This window comes from Desmodus rotundus, chromosome 4, assembly GCF_022682495.2.
Source record: "Desmodus rotundus isolate HL8 chromosome 4, HLdesRot8A.1, whole genome shotgun sequence".
Taxonomy (NCBI): Eukaryota; Metazoa; Chordata; class Mammalia; order Chiroptera; family Phyllostomidae; genus Desmodus; species Desmodus rotundus.
In genome coordinates, this window is record NC_071390.1 from 49,408,524 (window position 1) to 49,432,190 (window position 23,667).

Here is a 23,667-nt window from a genome sequence, read left to right on the forward strand (position 1 = left end):
GCTGCGTAAGAAATTACCTAAAACTTAGTGGTAAAAACATTTTCTTTACCATGGTGTGTATGGGTCAGGAATCTAGGCATGGCTTAGCTGGGTCCTCTGGCTCTGCCTTTCTCACAGTCTCTCGAGGCTTGGCTGGGAAGAATTCTCTTCCTAGTTCACTCGCTGGTCACTAGCAGGATTCAGTTCTCTGGGGCTGATGGACGAATACCACAAGGCCTCCCAAGCTGTCGGCAAGAGGCCTCCCTCAGGTCTTTGCCGTGTGGGCCTTTCCATTGAGCTTCCTTCAGCATGGCAGCCTGCTTCGCCTGAGCGAGCAATCAAGAGGGCAGGAAAGGATCAAGAGACACAGGAGAGACCAGTGTCTAGAAAGGCGAGGGAGGAGAAAGGGTCGAGAAAAAGATCAGATGAGGACCAGAAAGTGTCCACTGAATGCGACATCAAAGCAGGTTCTGTGCAACGCAGACCAAACTAAAGTGGCTGAAGAGTGAATGAATGGGGATGAGAGAGCACTCGGCCAGTGAGTGCAGACAACTCCTTCAGGAAGCGTGGCTGGAACCAAAGGAGGAAAACATGGCCAGAGCTAGGAAGGGCCTTAGGTGGGACCTAGGGAGGGATGTTTAAACCTATAGAGACTGGGGCATGTTTAAACTCGAATGCCAAAACCTCAGGGGACACAGTTGGACACAGGGAAACACAAGCCTAAACTCTGAAGCCCCTCAACCTTGTTTTTATAGCACACAATGGAGCCTTCTGGACAACCCCATGTCTTAATCCGCTCAGGTGACCATAACAAAATACCACAGACTGGAGGGATTCCACCACAGAAATTTGTTTTCTCGCAGTTCAGGAGGTGGGAAGTTCGAGATGAAGGTGCTCGGTGGTTTGGTTTCTGGTGAGGTCCTGTCCCTGGCTTGCAGATGGCCACCTTCTCGCTGTGTCCTCCCAAGGTGAAGACAGACCTCTGGTGCCTCTTCCTCTTCTTATAAAGGGACCTGCCCTATTGGATTAGGGCCCTACTCTTAAACCTCTTTTAACCTTAATTACGTATCTAACGGTCCCATCTCCATATACAGTTGCATTGGCGGTTAGGGTTTCAACACATGGATTTGGGGGGATGTAATTCAGTATGTAGCACCCATGTACTCACTTGTCTATCTTCTACTAGGACAGCTATTTGACATTTTGAGGACCTTACTGAAACTGCCGGGCTGGAGCTCACTCCACCTAACCACACCCCTCCCTTCTGCCCCTGCACTTTCCCTCCTCTGACTAGGAAGGTGGAAACTCATAGGAAGGATATCGTCAGGATAGTTGCCTGGTGATCAAATTACAAGATGTTCTCCTGGAAGGAGGAAGGAGTCTGGAGTTTCCAAGAGAAACATGCTCATACCAAGTCCTGGGGTGGCCCAGTGTGACAGCTGTATGAACACATGTGATTCCCATCAAGGATGCCCCAGAACACACTTTTAGTTTCAGCCGTCCAGGTATGTCACAATAAAAGTGAGTTTGTGGGACTACAATATGCACTCTCCCCCAAGTCCTCTTAGCCCCTAACCACTGAACAATCCCGCCGCTATCTATCCCTGCACTCCTCCGGACCCTGAATGACCTACCGATCATTGATTTCTTCAACAGATACTCACTGAGCACCCACACATGCCAGGCACCGTGCTAGTCCCTGGAGAGAAACAGAGGACGTAACAGGCTGCTTTCATGGCACACACAGTCTAGAGGAGAAGCAGATATTGGTTAAAACGATCACAATTACAGCGATACAGGTCATGTGGCGATGAGGCACGCCGCGGGATGAGGGCCTCTCACAAGGAGGCTGGGCCTCGGCAGAGAAGGTAGGGAAGGCTGCCCTGAGGAAACTCATCTGAGTGGGATGGGAATGATGGGGGGTAAGAGCCAAGGAGGCGGATATTAGGAAATATAGCAGTGTTCTGTGTTGCCTATAAAAACAGTAACAAATGTACACACCTTTTTTTTAAACAACAAACTTAGCAACTTAAAGCAATGCATTTATTATCCACAGCTTTGTTGGTCAAGAGTCCAGGCACGACTTGGCTGGGGGCTCTGCACGGCTGTGGTCACGGCGTGCGGCAGGGCTGCGCTTTCACATGGAGGCCTGACTGCGGACCTGGGGGCGGGCCCACTTCCAGGCCCTTTGACAGAATTCCTTTCCTTGTGACTGTAGAACTCGTGACATTTGCTTTCTCACAGCTGGCAATGGCGGTGGGATGGGGGGAGGCTAGAGTGAGTCCGTTAGCAAGATGGAGTCTCACATAATGTAATCACAGGAGTGACATTCTGTCACCTCTGCCATATTCTATTGGTTAAAAGCAAGCCACAGGTTCCACCCCCACTCAAGGACCTGAACGCCAGGAAGTGACGATCATGGGGGTTGCCTTAATGTCTGGTCACCACAGAGAACAACCAGGCAAAGGGACTAGCATGTGCAAAGGCCCTGTGATGGGAGAGAACATGGTCTATTTAAGGAACAGGAGCACATTAAGTGAGAGGAAGAAAGGTAGGGGAACAAAGATGAGAACAGATTCCAAGAGTAAGGGAAAGCATGGAAAAGAAGGTTATGATATAATCCAATACACACTGCCAGCTACTGTTACCCCAGGGCTCCTGAGCCCAATTCAGTATGGATGGATGAATAACCCCATCCAAATTCAGCCAAGGAACTGGACGCAAGCAGCTGTCAGGAGGCAGGTGAATCCTATGGTTGGGTGGAAGCTCCACAAGTTAAGCCCTTCTTCAGTATAAAGTAGGGTCATACCAGGAGCTGAGTAAATGAATTAGTTGATGGATGAAAGCCAAGTAGCTTGTCCGGAGCCTGCATGGAGAATCAGATCTCCAGCCATCGAGTCAGAGTTTTCCACTCTGAACCCGACAGGGCCCACCCAGTCATCATAAAGAATTCCTCTGAAAACCCTCAGCTCCACCCAAGAGAAGGCAAAAGCTCCTGGGGCCCGAGCACCTGTCTCAACTTGGTGAGAACCGACTCTTGGCTCGCAAGCTCTGTAAACCATGTGCCTTGCCTCTGGGCTGCGGCTTGGCACACAGCATCGTACACCATTCACTGTTTGGATGACAGCGCGTTTCCATTCCAAAAGTGCTCTCTCTGGCTGGAGCTCAAGCTATCAAACCCAGGCACATGCCTCTGGACATGGTGTGGCCTTAAGCATACTGCCCACTTTCACCTTGCAGGCTAGGGGTAAAACAGAGAGGGTTGTACCTATGAAGAATCTTCTACTAACTATTGGGGAGAGAGGGAGGGGGACAGAGAGAGAGAGAGCAAGAGAGCGGGGAAACAAGGAGAGACAGACACTAAAGTGCTGAATTGTAGTAAACAGGCAGATAATAAATTAGCTTCAATGGAGGACTTTATTATGCCGAAGGAATTTTGAAGAAACCATACCTTGTTTTCTGAAATCTACAACTACAGACTTTTGCTGGCATCACCTGACAAGACTAACAAGGGAGAAAATGCTGAGACTGAAACATGGTCCCCTCTGGCACACACACTGCATTCCTACCTGGCCCTCTTCTCCCAGCCTCATGGCCATTGGCACCTTCTTGGATCTGATTGGTGCCTAACCACCACTCCCATCAGCCAGACCCCCATTAGGCCTGACATTTAGTCCGCCGGAGCGCACTCTGGGAATGAGAGGCAAGAACGTGTTCAGAGCTCATGGTCATACAGCAGGCAGGTGGAGAGCCAGTATTTGAACCAAGGCATGTCTGATGTCAAACCCTGTGCACAGCGTGCTGTTCCCAACCACAGTGAGGGGCTAGAGAATTTCTAGAGATACAGCGGTTGACCTTGGGCAAACTAGCTTCTCTGAGGCTACTTCCTCATCTGTAAATAGGCATGACACCTATCCTTTCCTGGCAGTTAGGAGTATTAGAGATAAGATCTCTAGAAGGCCTAGTAATGCCCCTGACTCGGCCTAAATGCCTATATGTTATCTATAATTACCACCACCTTTTGAACACGTTCTGTCTCCTATGTTTCAGGAGCTCAGGAAATGGATACTGTGCATGCTCCAATGAGTTCAGTGGATATGACAATGAAGAGTGCGTGCCCAGGGAGCATCTTGTCCTCTTTTTAATGCAGGAGGCCAGCAGGTACAGGAGACAGTGCATGGGATGGCCAGCCAGAAGCCTGAGCACAAAGTCCCAGCTGTATGGGTCCTGGCTGTATGACCTCAGAAAAGTCATAACCTCTTTGAGCCTCTTTGAGCTTCAGTTCTTTATCTACGGAAGACAGATAAGAATAATAGCCACTTGCCTCCATCCCAGGGCTGTGGCTCAGCTTCATGTGAGATAATGGTCTGAAAGTGCTGTGGAAAAGTGTCATCCAAAGGTAATGGGCTATTATCTTCAGGAGGATACAGATCTAGTGTGGGTGGCCTCATTATAGAGGGTGGGGAACAGCCTTCCTCTGCCCCGGGAAAGACAGAACTAGAGGGAACAGAACATGAGGTGACTAGAGAGGAGTTGGAAGGAGTGAGTTTTGGGAAGCCAGGGTGGCTAAATAGTGGAATAACAGACTATAGAAAGAGCACACCTGGGCTGGAGACACTCAGGCCACTTTCATTTTTGAAAACTCAAGTTATACTAATAAGTGTTACAAGTTCCAAGACAAGGCTTCCCCAATATGATACATTTTACATGTTCAATTCTAGCAGTACAGCAGTTATGGGTCTAGGGGGACTGTGTCTGTGAGGTCACAATTGTATTGACAGCTTCCCAGTCCCCAAAGACCCAGATAGCATTCAAAGATAAGATTCTTCTCCCAATTCCTATGAGTGGGTTTTTTCCTCACCACCAAGCAAGTCTCCAAGACCAGCTGGGTGTCCTACAATTCAATTCAATTCTGACACTAACTATCTGGAGACCGTGTCAGATCCCACAGGTTATGGTCTTAGTCCTACAAGACCATGCTCCGCCCCCGCCTTCTTCAGATGCCAATTACAAGCCCAAGTTGTCACCTATGCCTTTGATAGAATGGCTGTGGATTGGAGATTCCAATTACTCCTTCCTTCAGTTTAATTAATTTGCTAGAGTGACTCGCAGAACTCAGAAAACATTCTACTTACTAGATTATTATAAAAGGATATAACTTAGGACCCCCCAGATGGAAGGGATGCATAGGGCAAGATACCAGGTAAGTGTGCAGAGCTTTCACTCTCTCTCTGGGTGTGCCACTCTCTCCAAATCTCCATCAACCTGGACGTTCTTCAAACTCCTCTCCCGGCCCCCCAGTCCTTTTTGGTTTTTATGGAAGGTTCATGACAAAGGCATGATTGATGAATCATGGGCCATTGGTGATTGATCTCAATCTCCAGTCCCTTTGCCCTCTCCAGAGATCAGGGGTGTGGGACTGAGAGTTCCAACCCTCCAATCACATGGTCAGTGTGGCTCTCTGAGAAGTGAAGGAGTTGCTGTTTTACTTGGGTGGACCCCTGTCTCAGCCTCAGTTTTCTCTTTCACAAAATGGGAAAGGAGCTACGTTGACGGTGCCCATGATTATCTGTTCAGTTCTGTCTCGGGCACATTGTGAGCAGAGGCAGGGCGGCCTAGAGCAGCAGTTCCCAAAGTGTGGTGTGGAGATCCCTTGGGGCGAGGGGGTCCCTGAGACCTTGTCTAGGAACCTGTGAGCGTGCCTCTTTTTCAACTACATACCTGTATGAGTCTGGGTTTTCTTCATATACCTGAATCACAACCGACTGAATGCAGAAACAGATGTGAGACTCCAGCTGTCTTCTACTAAGCAGACATTAAAATGTTTGCAAATATGTAAAACAGTAACACTTTTCTCACTTATTTTTGGGGGGAATATAAATTTAAAAATAAAATATGTTAACATATAATGGCATTTTATGAATTAAAGAACATTTAAAAAATTCTGCTTTAATTTTAGTACAGTAATTATCAATAGATATCCACACAAACAAAAGATCTTTGGGATCCTTAATAATCTTTAAGAATATAAACTTTGAGACCAAACTTTCAGACCAAAAAAGGAAAGCATAGGGTCTCAGGTCTAGATTTTTTCAGGTACCTCGTGGTCCTAACCTTCTAACCTTTCCCTGTATTCAGTTTATCTCTAACTCAATACTCATCCTCGTGACATGGGTCGTGATTACCGGTAATCTCTTCCTTTTCTTAATGTTTCTATCTTGCATTACGTGTGTATATAGAGGCTGACTCTAAAAGGATACACAATAAACTGGTACCAGTGGTTCCCCCTAGAAAAGGGAACTGGGAAACTGGGAGGCCGTGACTCCGTACATCTTTCTGCTCTGATTTTTTAATACATCAGGTATGCTTTGTCTGTATTTATTATTCAGCAATTAGAAGTAAAACTACACTTTTGTTTAGATGGTTAGGAAGCAGAAGTCGGCTCAAGTAAAGTAGTGCTGACTGACAAAAACCAACCATCCAACCAGTAGTTTTTTGTGACTACCTTCGCGGGGCTCACAAAAACTTGGCACAGGTCCCCTCCCGTTAGCGTCCCGCCGGCGTGGGGCGGAGGTGGAGTGGGACGGTCCTCCCCGCCCACGGCCCCGCCCCCGCCCTCGTAGCCAGGGTCCCGCCCACAAGCGTCACTTCCGGTAGAACCCCTTCCCCGAACTCCCTCTGGCTCCCGCCTTCGCCCGCTTCCGGTCGTCGTCGTCGCCGCTGCTGCCGCTGCTGCTGCTGCTGAAGCTGCAGGCGGAGGCCGGAGGATCGGGCGGCGGCGGCGGCGGCGGCTGAGAGGGCGGCGGCGGGAGCGGAGCGGGACGAAGGAGCGAGAGGAAGCCTGAGAGGAACGAGCGGAGCGCACCCAGCCCCGCCAGCTGTCCCGCGCGCCGGGGGATCCGGAGTAGCCCGGGCGTCCAGCCGCCGCCGCCGCCGCCGCCCCCCGCCTGCCCGCCTGCCCGCCGGACAAAGCCCGAGAGCCCGCGCCCAGAGCCATGTCCTCGTCCTCCGGCAGCGGCCACCAGCCCAGCCAGAGCCGCGCCATCCCCACCCGCACGGTTCCCATCAGCGACGCCGCGCAGCTACCTCATGACTATTGCACCACGCCCGGGGGGACGCTCTTCTCCACCACGCCGGGAGGTGAGCGCTCGCCGGGGCGCCCGGCGCCGAGCGGTCCACACCCCGGAGCCTGCCGCCCGCTGCCTCCTCTGCGTCCCGCGGGGCTCCCGCCGCGGTCCTTTAACTTAGGGCGTGTCCACGCCGGGCCGCTCCCCGCGCCGGCTCTCCCGACCCAGCCCTGCCCGGCTCCACCAGAGCCCCGTGGGACTTGTTTCGGGAACCTTAACTTCGCGTTCTCTGTTGCGCGCAACTCGACTGAGCGCGCGCCCACTCTGGAAACGTGGCTGTCCCGTCGGGGGTGGGGAAAAGGCCCCTGTTCCCGCTTCGTGGAAGGTTTATGTACTCGACCTAGTTTTCTTCCCCCTGTCCTCCTCCTCCCGGGCAAATTCGTCTACACTTGGCCTTGCACTCACTCCGCGTTACCTCTGCTGCTTGCCTGTTGTGCGTTTGTGCACGTTAATGCTTGGTTTTGGAGCTGTCTCAGGCCTTTTCAGAAAGGAAGTTGGGGAGAGTAATCAGCTCGTGGGACCCTGCGTTGGCTCGTTTTGCTGCTTTCAGAACACAAGGAGGAGGCTGGAATGCGGAGTGTGGAAGCCTCGCCCAGCGCTATCCTGCTTTGACAGCATTGTTTACTTGGCGGACGAGGCCTCGCGGGTGGGGCCGGGGTTAGTCCCCAGGCTGGCGGGGAGAGAGATAAATGCTGCTCAAGTGATAGCCAAAGGAAAGGAAATGGGGGTGGCAGAGCGCTGGCAGACTTCGGGGAGGATTTTGGCAGCGGCGCGTTTGGAGACCGATTGCAGAGGCCATTGTCAAGAAGGACACCCTGGCCGGTGGGATTGCTTGATTTTGAGGAAGGGGCAGTGCAGAGGGAGGTTCCTGGGCATTGCTCTCAGAGTACGACCGGGAACTGTTTACAAGGAAGAACACTGGGGTAGAGGTGAAGTTTTGAATTGGTCACGGGAAAAGGGAGCTCAAAGGTTGTGTGTCCCAGACTGGGCTCTTCTCCAAAGGGAGGAGACTGGAAAGCGATCTTGAGGGATCTTAGTGAAGGAAACGGTGCTTCATTTTTAACTTCAGGACTTTGCCTTCTTTTGGTGATGGGGTGCCTGGTCGCTAGAGGGTTGGGACTGCGCCGGCAGCCCCTGCATTCTCCGAGGTTGCTGGATCGTTCCTGTGGGCTGGGCTCACCAGTTGTGCTGCAGCCAATCCCGCGCAGTTAGATCTTGGCGATCCTGGAATCCGTTGCACAATAGCCAGGGACCTTAGAGTAAGAAGACCTCCTTGCCAACAAGGGGTAAAAATTTGAGAGCTCCACAGAGGAATCCAGACAGGCCATTCTAGGGAAGGGGTGGCTGGCTTGGGAGACTTTAAAATGACCCGGGCTGGAGAAGTTCGTAACGCGTATGGAGAGCTGGGTTTAAGGAAGGTTGAACTGCAGAACAGTGGAGTTTTTAGGGAGGTGGCTTGCCTCATTGGGGAAACCTCCCTCCTGACCTGATCTATTCAAGGCCCGCCCCTGAGCATGTTTTTAATGGGGCAAGATTGTGGCAGACCAGAATCCGCTCCAGATAGTGTTGCCTTGAATTTGAACTGACAGCTTTTAACAAATGGATATTGTTTTCCGAGGTGATGGAAAGGAATTTATAACTTCCAGGATTCCTTGTGGTCAGTAAATGCCTGTGCTTCCAGCAGTTCAGACCATATGTCATAGTAACAGTTGCAACTGAGCTATGTATTTGGGGGAAGGGATTAAACTTTTAGCTCCATAGTAGCGATTTCTCAACCTTTTTCATCTCATGGCACACATAAAGTAATTACTAAAATTCTGCGGCACACCAAAAATATTTTTTGCTGATGTAACAACAACAACAAAAAGGTGTAATTTTGGTTCATTCACACCTGATAGCTATTGTTGTGTTGGCTGTTGTTATTTTTTTTGACAATCTAAGGGAAAAGAGATAAGTGCCCCTGACTAAATAGTCAGGTACTGCATGCTTTAAAAGTTCTTGCAGCACCCTGGTTCAAAATCGCTGCTTATACAGTAATCATTATTCCCCTGAGAGAAGAGACACAGAGGGGCACCCTTTCGGCACATTTCAAAGAGCCAAACTAGCATGCTTTTAAAATAAGGGCATAGTCCTTTAGCTTCACTTTAAACATAGAATCCAGTTTAATAGTCTGCATTAGTTCTGAAAATGCTTAGAAAGATTCTGCCAGAACTACTGATTCATTAATCCTTCCTCCCAACACACCCCACTGCTTTCTCAAGTACCATTTAGCCTGTCTCTGGATAGTTTCTACACCATTTCTTCTGTTTCAGATTTAAATACTTGTCATGTTAGCTCATATATTATCATATTAACCTTGCATTTATTGGTAGAATACATTGTGATCCTTGGATTTTTAACATGAAGACTTACATAATGTGTTTAGAGGATGTAGCACTGTTGTAATTGCATTTAACCACTATTTTATAACAGTTAACACAGTGCTGTTTAGCTGTTCGATAACTTACTGATTTAATTTTCCCCTCGTGGTTTGTTCATTTATCTTGTTGCATTCCTCTCCCCTGCCCCCATGTAATTTTATTTCCCAGAAGCAAGGTAAGATAGTTTGTTGTTACTTGGTTTCCTCCAGACAACTGAATTAATGTTGATAGGGATCTTAGTGAGTTTTGTGGGCCCAGTGCAGTGCTTTGCACGAAAGGGAATACACACAAAAGTAGGAAATGCAGCCCTTGCTCTGAATGGTCTTCATTTTCTTGATGAGTGTTGAGGATGGGTAAGATTTTCAGTTCTAGAACAAAAAAATTGGGTAGAGTTAAGTGCTAGCTTACATATTTCAGACTTGAAAACGTTCAGAAAAATGAGTCAGTAGACTTGTATTGGAAAACCCTATTTACTGGTAAGGAAGGGAATTAGCAGTTCCGGTCTCTGACTTGGAGCATCTCACACGTGTCAGAGCATTCCAGAGTAACAGTTGATGCGCTGAATGCCCCAAATCACAGGTGGCAAACACAAGGCCCACGGGCCGAATCCAGCCCTCCACCTTGTTTTATCCGGCCAGGCCCCTGGTTTCTACCTGGCAGCAGCGTGGTGCTCTCGCTTAACAGTTAAGGAGTAGTTACACTTATACAGCCCTAAAATTACATTCAGCCCTTTGAAGGCAACCACAAGGCTCATGTGGCCCCCGGTGAAAATGAGTTTTACACCCCTGCCCTAAATGATCACACTGGTCAAGGACATTCGATTTCCCCCCTTTAGTCCTTTTTTCATTGGGGATCAGAGAATATAGCCTACCCTTGAAAAGGTTTCTCAAAATTGCCTTCCTGTGGTTTGAGAAACAAGAAGTGGGTGAAAACACACTTGCTGTAACCTCTTAAATTTCTCATGTTGCTTTTCTAATTATTAGGAAAGAGGAAGATTTTTGTTGAATAAATTCCAGGCAAAAAAAATGCCCTTGGATTTTACTTTAGTTTTGGTTCTTTGAGAAGCTACTCCTAGCCTCAGTGGAAGGTACACTTATTGTAGTTGGCTGCACTTCCTGATACTCCGGTTAGCAGAGAGAAACTGAGGCCCAGAGAAATTGAGTAACGTGAGCGGTGTGACACTGCTCATTAATAGCAGCAGGTAGCCTGGAGTTTAGTGTCCTCTCCCTATCCCAGTTTTCTCCTTCACTGTCATAAGGTGGTTATTTACCTGCCGGAGAAAGGAAGTTTTCCAAATACTTGAAGGGACTTTTCTGTCTCTGGAATGCTAGCTAATGTGATTCCTTCTGCTACCTTATTCCTTTTGTAAGTTCTCAACTGTCTGCTTCAGGGAGATTTGTGCTCTGGGGAATGAGCAGAAACAGGGAGACCTCTTTTAGCCTTTCTTTCTGCCTTCCCCCCCCTTGCATAACAGCGTCGTCAGCTGTGGAAAAGTATGCTGTTGCCATAACAAGAGCACCAGAGGGGAACTAACAATGATGGTCTGAAATCTTGTTCGTGCCTTTACTTTACTCTTTCTCTCTGCCAGCTGGAAAGTTGCTGTGATTGGTTCACTGGGCCAGAATTACCTGAGGCCATTGAAAGGGTCTGTAAATAAAGGAGAAGGCAGGAAGAAGGGAAAAAGAATCTGCTTGGATTGCTAATAAAATAAGAGTACTTTTGGGAGAGTCCTGAGTTTTAATCTGGTTGGTTTCTTAGGAGAGATGAATAGAGCTCTTTGTGTAGATATGGGAAAGGAAGGTCAGTTTCTTATTGTTGTACAATTTCTAATCCAGTGACCTTGGGCTGAGTTTATTCGAGGCCAAAAGCTTCTGAACAAACATGTACTATTTGGCTCTCTAGCTTTAGATAATTAACCAAAGGGCTTCATTACTACATGTGAGAAGTGCGTGAAAAACATAATGAAAGGTGTCCAATCATTTTGCTTTGTGTTCAAGGAAGGTGGCATTTACTTATCTCAGAGTAACACAAATTAACATGTGTTTTCATTCCATGGGAGTGTCAGCTTCAGTCTCATATTCATCAGCTGCCAAAGTATGCATTAAGGAAGATGTACTTCATTTTTTCATGTTGGGCGAGTTTTTCTGATGAGAAACTGAATTCTGAGCCTGGGGAAGGCAGCAGTCCTCACCTCCAGATGCAGGACTGGGCTTTAAGTCAGGTGCAGACTGACAAGTAGGTGGGGTAGCACGCACAGCGGAGGTGTGCACAGCTGTCTTCGTTTCCCCCGAGGCCGGTATGTGACTTAGAAAGGATGAAAAGTGTCAGATCTGTAAACTAGCGCTCCCAGGGGTTATTTCGCAGACTTTGAGGACTGGAGTCTTAAGAGACATTCTTACAGGAGGGAGTCTTGCGTGGTTTACAGACACTGTAGGCTTGATTACTTCTGTGTGTGAAGGTTTGTGGGTCAGACAGGGTAAAGTTAATGTGGGGAAAGCTAGTTTGTCTGGTTGGAGGGGAAGAGAGCCTGAGCAGAATAGTTTGTTGGTGAATGGCAGAACTTTTTCTTGACTCCCAAGACTTCAGATGAACAAATTAATGTTAAAAAGATTTTTGTTTCTCTGGCTGGTGTGGCTCAGTGGATTGAGCGCCCACCTGTGAACCAAAGGGTCTCCAGTTTGATTCCCAGTGAGGAGCATGTGCCTGGGTTGTGGGCCATGTTCCTCGATGGGGGCGAAAGAGAGGCAACCACACATTGAAGTTTCTCCCTCTTTTTCTCCCTCCCTTCCCCTTTCTCTAAAAACAAATAAATAAAGTCTTTTTTAAAAAAGAAGATTTTTGTTGCTCCATTTATACTAGGATAAAAGTCATTTGAGGCTTGCAGTCATTCAGCTTATTGAATAGGTGAAGCCTAGGTCACCATTTTCATTTTTTTTTTTATCATGGAACTTTGTTTTGTGAAGATCCCTTAAAACCTGTGTGCTCCTTACCACCCGGCAGCTTTTCATCCAAAATGTCGCTAGTTTTTAAAGACCCTCTTCACCTGGTTCTCAGGTCACAGCTTGAAGCCAAAAGCCCAGATTCTTTGAGTGCTGACAGCTAAATAAATTATCTTTCACATCTCTAGGACAACAGCCCTGACAAACAGAAGCTGTTCGTTTCATTGAGTAGTTTAAAAAAGTAAAAACCTTAAGAAAAAGTAAGGATGTTGGCTAGAAAATATTGGGTTAACTGGAAAAGTTTGTTTGGGTTTTTTTCCTAGGATGGCTCTAGTAGTGCTTAGTTGTCTTTAGCTTCATTTCAAACAATTGTATCAGCTGTCATATCAGCCTGCATTTAAAAAAAAACTTAACAAAATTGGTGAAGTTTTGTGCAGCAATTTTAATACTGAAGATGGAAGAAAATATGTAACATTTTTGGCATGTTATGCTATATTATTTCAAAAAAGGTAAAAATGCAACTGAATGCAAAAAGAAATTGTGCAGTATATGAAGAAAGCACTGTGTGGGTATTAGCTGTGGATTTTTAATAGGTACCTTTTATCAGGTTGAAGATGTTCTCTTTCACTCCTAGTGTGTTCAGAGGGTGTTGGTTTTGTCAAGTGCATTTTTTTCTTTTGCATCTTTTAAGGTGATCGTGTGGTTTTTATTATGTTGATGTGATGGTATTACATTAATTGATTTTTGGATGTTGAACCAGCTCTGCATTCCTGCAATGAATCCCACTTGGTCATTGTATGTAATTATTTTTATGTGTTGCTGAATTTGGTTTGCTAATATTTGGTTGAGGATTTTTGCATTTGTATTCATGAGGGCTATTAGTCTGTATTTTTCTTGTGATGTCTTTGTTCAGAGTGTCAACGTAATACCTCATTTAATGTTAATTTTTTAAGAACTAGCCTACTGTTTTATAGCAGGAGTGCTGACTGTTGACTGGTGAAGGTAGACCATTGCTCTCTGGGTTCTAAGAGGTACGTATCAGAAAGTGTGAGAGGCTTGTGATTCTTCATTTAAAGATGTTACATAGTTAGTTATTTGAGCCTTAGGAAGGAGCTCATCTCATCACCAGAGACTGTTTGTGTTGAGTTGGGCTGCTTTTACATTGAAGTGAAAATGCTCTCTGATCTGAGCAGTCCCTCAACTATTAGGAATAGGTATCAGATAAGAAGAATGACCTAGACCAGTGATCTTCTGGTAGGCTTTTGTCTCTTACAAACGTTGTTGATAGAGTTCAAGTTCTTTACTGCAAATAAAAGTTGGTGTTGATAGATATGCACTGTTTTTTTTATTTTTAAAATAAGTACCCATGAGGAGTGAGCTTAGAAGGAAAGCATATAGTTGGAGTGAAAGCCAGCTGCGAATCTGCGTGCTTTCCCCACACCAGTAGTGATCTTTCATTGATTATTAGCATTATAGACAGAGGCTGAGCCATATCTGTGAAATTTGGTCCACAGAGTGGATGCAGGATGCAGTCAGATCCAGCTGGATCCTGGCAGATCCAAGCAGGATTTCTTGGAATTCGGGCCTGGCATTTCTTGTGGAGAAAACTTATTTCAAGACGAATGTTCAAGCCTAAACCAAAGAGGACATATTTGGTATACTTTATTTTGATCCAGATTTTCTGATGGCCAAGGCTAGACAGACTTAAAATCAGGTGGCATTCATTTAAGATTGGTTTGTGATTTACATACCATTATGGATCTGGCGCTAGCTTAAAAGATCACTTGTTTCAACTCATTTTGCAGTCGAGACTCAAGAGAACCATACTTGTTTAGAAGACTTTGCTTATTTGTGTTGATTTCCAAACTCCTGTGTCACCGTCTGATCTTTCACAAACACTGTTAACGTCTCTGGATATTAGTGTCTTCATCTGTAAAATAACAGGCTTCCTGTGTGCAAGATGCTTTTTAAGGCCTCTTCTAACACTGGGTCTTCTGAATAGGAACATAGTCATCATCAACTTCCCTTTTATCCTAGGTGTGTCTTCTGTTACAGCAGTGTCCTAAGTGATTGGGCAGGGAGCCATCATTCCACCTCAGTATCTTGGAAATCTTTGCTTCCAGAAGTTATTGAGACTTGGAGTTAGTCAAAGGACATAGGATTGGCTTTGCACAGTCCTTGGATATCTTCCATTCACCACAATAATTTAATCATACTAAGTTACTAGGTCATGGGGTTCCAATTGTACCTTTTGTTGATACAAAAATTGTCCCTTTTTGGTTTTATTAGCACTTCAGGGATTTAATGGTTGCACACACTGAACATAGGTTGGCCACCTTCCACCTCCCTGGAGGATACTGAGTTAGGTGGCAGGTTTTAGTTTCCTCTGGGTTATCTGGCATGGAGCTTTTAAGAGTCTGTCTTTTCATCCAGAGCCTGCATGAAGAACAGATGTTTAAAACTGAAGTTTGTTCAGGAATGTTCTTTAGTCCAGTCAGTCAAACAGACTTTTATCACCTTCCCAAGTTGGAAGAATAAAAAGCAGAGAAAACTACTTTCGTTATAGTCCTATCTGTATTTTCACTTCTTATTTTCTTTTTCTTTTTTTTTTTTCTAAGATTTTGTTTGTTTATTTTTGGAGAGATGAGAAGGGAGGGAGAAAGAGGGGAAAAGAAGCTGTGCAAGAGAAACATTGATTGGTTGCCTCTCACACACCCCCAACTGGGGACCTGGCCTGCAACTCAGGCATGTGCCTTGACTGGGAATTGAACCAGAGACCTTTAGGTTCACAGGCTGGTGCTCAGACCATTTAGCCACACCAACCAGGGCTTACTTCTTACTTTCCCTTAAGGGGGTGTGTGGTGGGCAGGAAGAGGCTGACTTCCTTTCCTTAGAAGCACTTTGCTGCTTGTTCATCTTCTATTCCTTTCTTTTTTTTAATATATATTTTGTTTATTTTTAGAGGGAGGGAAAGAAACATCAAAGGGCAACAGAAACATCAGTTGGTTGCCTCTCGTAGGCCCCCAACCTGGACCTGGCCCACAACCCAGACACCTGCCCTGACTGGGAATTTGAACCACAGATCTCTCAGGGGGATGACACCCAACTCACTGAGCCACACCAGTCAGGGCTTTTTTCCTTTAATCCGCACTCAAGGACATGTTCACTGATTCAGGAAAGAGACAGACAGACAGACATCAGTGTGTGAGAGAAATACCAATCCATTGCCTCCCATACGCACCCCGACCGAGGATTGAACCTGCAACCTTTTAGTGTCCAAGACGATGCTCCAGTCAACTGAGCCCCCCAGTCAGGGCCCTCTTCCATCTATTTCTGATCACTTGGCGGGCCCTTACATGAGGCACAGATGGAGAAATCTCGAGAATTCCTAATGGAGTACTGAGGTTGCTTGCCAAGTGCTGTGTGTCCTTTAAATTCATTTTCTAGTCTTGAAGGACACCTTCCTTGTGGCCCCTGCTGCCTTAGCGGTGTCGGTCTGTTATATATACATTTATGTTCACAAGTACTTTAGAGTCACCTTTTTTTTTTTAATTCCTTGTGATTTTTAAAAAATATTTTATATATTTACTTTTAGAGATGGGAGAAGGGAGGGAAATAAAGAGGGCGAGAAACATCAATTGGTTGCCTCTTTTATGTGCCCCTACTGGGGATCGAACTGGTGACTTTTCGCCTTATAGGAAGACGCCCAGCCAACTGAGCCATGCTGGTCAGGGTCCTTGTAATTATTTTTTTACACTGTCTCTTGGTCTTAAAACATTTTCTAGGGAGGGGGCTTTAAACAATGAAAATTTACTCTCACATTTTTGGAGGCTGGAAGTCTGAAATCAAGTTTATTTTTTATAGTGTTAAAATACACATAACATAAAATTTACCATTTTAACTTTTTTTTTTTTTTTTTCAGTCCTCACCCCAGGACATGCTCATTGATTGAGGGGAAGGGAGGGAAAGAGAGGGGAGAGAAACATTCCTGCAAGGCTGGCAGCCTCTTGGGCGCTCCCCGGCCTGGGACCGAACCTGCAATCCAGGACTGTGCCCTGACCACCAGGAATGGAACCCGTAACCTTTTGGTTCATGGGACAATGCTCCAACCAACTGAGCCACGCCAGCCAGGGCCATTTGAAGGCCAGTTTTAAGGGTACAGTTGCATGGCATTAACTACATTTGCACATTGTTTTGCAACCATCTCCACCATGCATCTCCAGGACTATTTTATCTTCCCAAACTGAAACTTCATACCCATTAAACAATAACTCCCCGTTACCAACCCCTCTCAGCCCCTGGCAGCCACCATTCTACTCTCTGTGTGAATTTGACTATAGTTACCTTATGTAAATGGAATCATTCAATAATTGTCCTTTTGTGACTGACTTGTTTGACTTAGCATAATGTGTTCAAGATTCATGCAATCTCCCTTTTATTTTTCTTTTGCATTAATTTTTTAATACCTGTGAAAGTAAGGTTTAAAAGTGATAGTAATATTAGACTAATAACAAAAAGCAACATTCTCATGCCCCATCCCCTCTCATCTCCATTTCCACTCTTTAAACTCATTTAGCTGTTTCTTTTAGTGTTTACCTCTGGATTTCTGAATAACATGATTTAATGCTTTTTCTCTGTTTTTTGATATTAACAATTAGCTTCCTACTGTGGAAGATGAGTAGTTACTATATACATCCTCCCAATATGTGAAGTCTGTCCAGAAAGTATCCAGCCATGCACTATGAAAAGAGACATTTATTGAAGAAGTTATAAGAAACACTGTACACAGGACAATGACGCCTCGGTCCTCTTCAAAGTAGGCACCTTGGGATCTCACACAGTTCTCCCAGTCACCATCAGCTGCCCCATCATATTTTCCTGAATCTCATCAATGGTCTGAAATCCCTTCCTTTTCAGAAGCAATTTTATTTTGGGGAAAAGCCAGAAGTCGCAGGGCGCCAAATCTGGGCTGTAGGGGGGCTGAGTCACCTGTGCGATTTGATGTTTCCAAAAAAAACTGCACGAGATATGATGCCTAAGTGGGTGCATTGTTGTGATGAAGCTGCCAGTCACCAGTTGCCCGTAGCTGCGGCCTTCTGAATCATCCAAATAGTTTCCACAGAGTAATGTTCAAGCTTAATGCAAAATTTGATGGAGATTTATTGTTCTGCTCACTCAGTCATTTTGAATGCTCAGCCACACAGTACACATGCTCACTCAACAGCATCTACCGCGCCCCACTGGCAAGTACAGTGAAGTCGTTATTGTTCACGCATGCGCATTCCAGTCCACTCTCCTTGGCTGCTGGGTTGCATCAGTGTCATGCAAGCTGTTCTTGTTATATTAACAATGGGTGGACTTTTTCCAGACAGGCCTCATATATACTTCTATCTCCAAACTTACTAATTAATTTTTAACGCTTTTTGGTTAAATTAATATTTATAAATTTAGGTAAATATTAAACAGATGTGGCTGACACTGTTGGTTTCCACCCCAATAGCTATTCCACCTTCTTCTGTGCTACCCCAGATTTTCTTTTTTTTTTTAAGTGATGGTATGCCAGGCCCCAGGATATACACCATGGCTACTCTGTGGCTTCCCCGGTGTCCATTCTGGTGGGCATCTGACCCAGTTCTGGCCAAATTAGATGGGGGGAGAAGTTGGCCAGGATTTTCAGAGAAACCGTTTTCCCTTCAGTGGAAAAAATCCCTTAGGGAAGTCCCGTTTGACTCCACACGCTCCCTGCCCGCCCGGACGCTGTTGTGTGAGAGTGTAGATCCATCTCCGTTCTGTCGCCATGTTATTTAGGCCGTGCAGTTGGGCAAGTTATGTTTCTGTTCCTGGCTGTGTATTTGCATGAGTGTATGCTTAATTCTATTCTGGAAGCAGCCTTAGTTAAACAGAATTTTATGATGGGGACCCTGTGAAAGTAGAATAACTACCGCCTTGCCTTGTCAATTAACCATGTTACAGTGGACATTCTCTAGGTAGTTGGATTTCAGCTTACTCACTTCTTAGGCGTACATAGCTTAATGCATGGAATAATTATCATTTAAACAAAGCTACTTGGCCTGAAAGGCCCTTCGTCTGAAATGACCTTGATTCTCTCCTAACCATTTCAGCAAGCATAATTTGGGGCCTCATTCATTGGCTTTCTTCTTCCCTGCCATTTGAAGATCAACAGGTAGAGGCTTTTTTCCTCCTTTCTACTCTCCGTTTAGGATGGGGACCCTGTGAAAGTAGAATAACTAACTACCACCTTGTCAATTAGTTTTCCTCTTGTGTTTGCTAGTAATGTCAGCACCAAGAGCATCCTGGCTCGAGGTTGTAGATTTACCCTGATACCTAGTCACCAAGGGATGAAGAAAATTTATCAAGATATGATGGTAACCCTAGATTTAAAGTTTTTATTCTAAAATCCAAACATGAAGACTAAAGTAATACATGCATATTTTAAAAACAAAATAGAAAAAGAGATACTGAACAGACGTACATAAAATGCAAAGTAAAGTGTCAGTAAACAACTGCTTTTAATAGTTTCTGTTTATAGTGCTTTTACTGATTATCACTGTTGCTGTAATTAATACAAGTATGCCACGATTTCTTGATTTCTTAACATTAGATAATACCATTGACTTTCTGTTATGAAAGATGAGGAATCCAGGTCACTTTCATTACTTTCTACTGCATTTCCCCTCTCAATTTACCAATTTCTGTACATTATGTTATCAGTTTTGGTTCTTTCGAGTAGTTACCTTTAAAACTCTAAATAATATAGTTAAACCTGTGTGTTTATCTGTCAGCTCTAGCTCTCCTCTGCATACGAGTATACTGTGCACCTGTCCTACCTGTCCTTTGCTGATAGAGTCAACCTTTCCATTATAACTTCTCAAACACAAAACCAAGGGTATGATTATTTTCATAGAGAGGGAAATGGAAAATTCACCGGAAGGAAAAAGTTTCCAAGGTCAAATGAATTTTTTAAAAATATTCCATCAATTGATCAAAATCATGCCTTATTTTGTATTGTGTTATATGCAAGCTGTGGGTTTCTTATGTAGTCGTTTGTTTTCCCTTAAGGTAACTTGTTTCTAACTGTAGAGGTGATGGTTGACATTAAGTTGCGAGGACATAAACGTGGCAGGCAGTTTGGAAGGAAAGTGAATCACTAGGAGGTTTTTGCTTCAGAAACTATATCTGTGCATGCATGTGTGTAAGAGACACTTGAGTATTTTAGGTTTTTTTATTGGTTGTCTTGGAATTCATGCAATTTCACAGTAAAAACAATATTTAACAAAGGAAATAAAGGGTTTTTTTTCCTGGCATTTTATTCATAGTTGAGTCTTCATGTTTTTCTTTGAGTAGTTTTGTTTTTTAGAATGTCTTATGCTTCTGAATTACACCATAGCCTCTTTAGTCACTAAGAGGTTGACTCCCCTTTTATTGCTGTCTGTCTGCTACAATTAGTTGTTTTTAACTTTCAGTGATCTGAAATTCAAACACTTAAACTACCATGCTTTTGTAGTCATATTTTCCCTGACTATATTTGAGACCATTAACAGCATCAGTTAAGACTAGTTCTTCAGGGTGTCTTCCTTTCTGTTTTATTTTTTTTTAAGACTTTATTTATTTATTTTTAGAGAGGGGGGAAGGGAGGGAGAAAGAGGGAGAGAAACATCAATGTGTGGTTACCTCTTGTGCATCCCCTACTGGGGACCTGGCCCGTAATCCAGGCATGTGCCCTGACTGGGAATCGAACTGGCAACCCTTTGGTTCTCACTCCAGCGCTCATTCCACTGAGCTACACCAGCCAGGGCTCTTCCTTTCTAAATTGTTTACTTTTTTTGCATTCAAAACCATGTATCCTAGGAATCCACTAAAAAAAGTTATTAGAAGAACTACTGAGTGAATTTAGCAAGGTTACAGTATAAAAGATTGGTGTACAGAAATGAATTGCATTTCTACACACTTGCAATGAGCAATCCAAAAACAAAATCAGGAAAAACAATTCCATTTGTATTGGCATAAAAATAATAAAATACATAGGAATAAATTTAACCAGAAAAGCTCAAAATTTAGGGAACTGTAAAGCATTGCTAAAAGAAACTTTAAGAGACCTAAATAAATAGAAAGACATTCCATGTTAATGGATCAGATGACTTAATATTGTTAGGATAGTAAAAGTTTCCAAATTATCTGTACATTTAACACAATCCCTATGAAAATCCCAGTTGACTTCTTTGTCAAAGTTCGCAAGCTGACTCTCAAATTCATATGGAACTTTTAGAGACCTAAAAAATAGCCCCAAAAATCTCGAAAAAGAAAAACAGTTGGAGTATTCACACTTCCTTATTTTAAAAGTTATTACAAATCGAGGCAGTGTAGTATCAGGTATTGTCATAAGGATGGACATAATAGAGGAATGGCAAACCAAAAATAAACCCTCACAATTATAGCCAGTTGATCTCTGACAAGGATGCCAAGCCAATTAAATGGGGGGAAAATAGTCTCTTCAACAAATGATCCTAGTGCCGTTGGATATCCACATGCAAAAACTGAAGCTGGAGCCCTGGCCAGGCGGCCCGGTTGGTTAGAACGTTGTCCTGTGCACCAAAAGGTTGCGAGTTCAGTTCCTGGTCAGAGCACATACCTAGGTGGTATGTTTGATCCCCGGTCGGGGTGCTTACAGGAGACAAAGGATTGACGTTTCTCTCTCACATCTGCCTCTTTGCGTCTTTCTCCCTCTCTGCCCCTACCTTGTCCTCTCTCTCTAAAATCAATAAACATATCCTCTGGTGAGGATTAAAAAAAAAAATTGAAGCTTGACCTCCATGGCTGAAAGACTTAAATGTAAAAGCTAAAACTATAAAACTTTTAGAATAAAATGGGCGCAAATCTTTATGACCTCGGTTAGGCAATAGTTTCTTAGAAATGACACCAAAAGCTCAAGTAACAAAAGACATAAATTGAACTTCATCAAAATTAAAAACTTTTGCCCGTCAGAGAACACTGTCACTGAAAAGTGAAAAGGTAACCCACAGAATAGGAGAAAATATTTGCAAATTATGTATGAATAAGGGACTTGTATTCATCTTATATAAAGAACTCATAACTGTGGTAAATAGACAGCCCATTAAAAGATGGGTAAAGGATCTGAATAGACATTTCTCCAAAGAAGACATGTGTCGGAATGGCCCATAGGTTCATGAAAAGATGTTCAAGACCATTAGCCATCAGAGAGACGCAAATTAAAATTAAATCACCGTGAGATAACCACCCACACCTGTTAGAATGGCTATAATAAAGAAAGGTCAGTGTTGGCTACAATGTGTATGAATTGGAACCCTCACCCACTGCTGTTAAAAATGTAAAAGGTGCGGTCACTTGAGAAAACAATCTGGTAGCTCCTCAAAAGGTTAAAGACAGTTACCATGTGATCCAGCAGTCTACTCTTAGGTATAAGAGAAATTTCCAAGAGAAATGAAAATATACGGGGTAGGGCAAAAGGAGGTTTTCAGTTGTGAGTAAGCAAAGCAGTTTATTTTTGTTATTTATTACTGTATTTTTTTAAAGATGTTAGTTATTTTATTTTTTAGAGAGGGGGAGAAATATCAATGTGTGGTTGCTTCTCGTGCACCTCTCACTGGAGACATGGCCCGTAACACAGGCATGTGCCCTGGCTGGGAATCAAACAGGCAACCCCTTGATTCACAGGCCGGCACTCGATCACTGAGCCACAGCAGCCAGGGCTATTACTGTATTTTTTATATGAACAACTCTAAACCTACTTTTGCCCCACCCTGTACATCCACAGATAAACTTGTACATGAATGTTTATAGCAGCATTATTCAAAGTGGACACAACCCAGATGTCTATCAACTGATTAATTGATAGAATGCGATATATACCTACAATGGAATATTTGGCAATAAAAAGAAATGAAGTACTGATAACTGCTAAACATGGGTGAACCTTGAAAATATTACGCAAGTGAAAGAGGCAGTCATAAAAGACTATATATTATATGATTGCATTTGTATGAAATGTCCAGCACAGGCAAATCTGGAAAGACAGAAAACAGATTGGTGGGTGCCTAGGGCTGGAAGAGGATGGAGGAAAAGGAGAAGGGACTGCTAAATGTGGGTGGGTTCACTCTGTCGATGATGACAGTGTTCTAAAAATTGATTATGGTAATGGTTGCACAGTTCTGTGGATATACTAAAAACTGTTGAATTACACACTTTGAGTGAATGAATTATGTCTCAATAAAGCTGTAAAAATGTACTTTATCACCTCTGCAATCATAGAAGTTCTTCAAAGTTTCTCTTATACCAAGATAGAAGTTCTATTACTTACTTCCTAGTTATTTCAATTAGTCTTTTCTTAATCCTCACCATAGGACATGGTTTGTTTGCTTGTTTGTTTGTTTGTTTGTTTAGAGAGGAAGGGAGGTGAGATGAGAAAGAGTGTGAAACATTGGGTGCCTCCTGCATGCACCCCAACCCAGGATCAAACCTGCCACCTTTTGGTGTATGTGACCTGCTACGACCAAGGTAGCCTCCCAGCCAGGGCCCACTTACAGTTTTTTAATGCATATGTGATTGCTAATATGTAATTTAGAAATAGAAAGCTTACTTTTATCCTGTGCGTTTTTCCACCACTCATCTCCAGTTTCCAAGTTTGGTATATTGCAGAAATGAGAATAATCTTTATTCTGACGTGCAAGTTGAATGTTAGAACATTTCACAGTGAAACCTCACCCTTCTGAAACCTAAGGGTAACATCAAAAGCGGGGAGGGGTGGGCGGGTAATAACAGATGTGCAAAGTCCATCCACTAACGCTCCTTCCCTCTGTTCCTTGGAAAGCCATCAGGCCCCCTCTCAGCTTATTTGCTCTGATTTTACATAGCCTTCTAATAAGCAAACCACTGATTTCTAAACCCAACAGATTGGAGTTTTAAGTTTCAATGGGTGAATGGTGTACTATTGATAGAATCGTGCCCTCCCCATTCATATGTTGAAGCCCTAACTCCCTAGGTGAGGGTATTTGGAGATGGGGCTTTTGAGAGGTAATTGGGTTTAGAATAGGTGGTGAGGGTGAGCCCTCATGGTGGGATTAGTGTTCCTGTAAGATGAGACACTGGAGAGCTCGCTCCCCCGCCTTCTCCTTTTGAGAACACTGAGAGAAGGTGGCTGTCTAC

At 44.2% G+C, this 23,667-nt stretch overlaps 1 protein-coding gene across 1 annotated transcript in view; it reads left to right on the plus strand.

The window, feature by feature from the left end:
* Window positions 1-6,661: 6,661 nt before the first annotated feature.
* Window positions 6,662-23,667, plus strand: part of EIF4EBP2 (eukaryotic translation initiation factor 4E binding protein 2) — a 28,228-nt gene continuing 11,222 nt past the window's right edge. Inside the window, exon 1 of the mRNA XM_053922210.2 lies at window positions 6,662-7,119. Coding sequence (XP_053778185.1) covers window positions 6,975-7,119 — 145 coding nt within the window. The 5' untranslated portion in view covers window positions 6,662-6,974. The remainder of the gene's footprint in view (window positions 7,120-23,667) is intronic.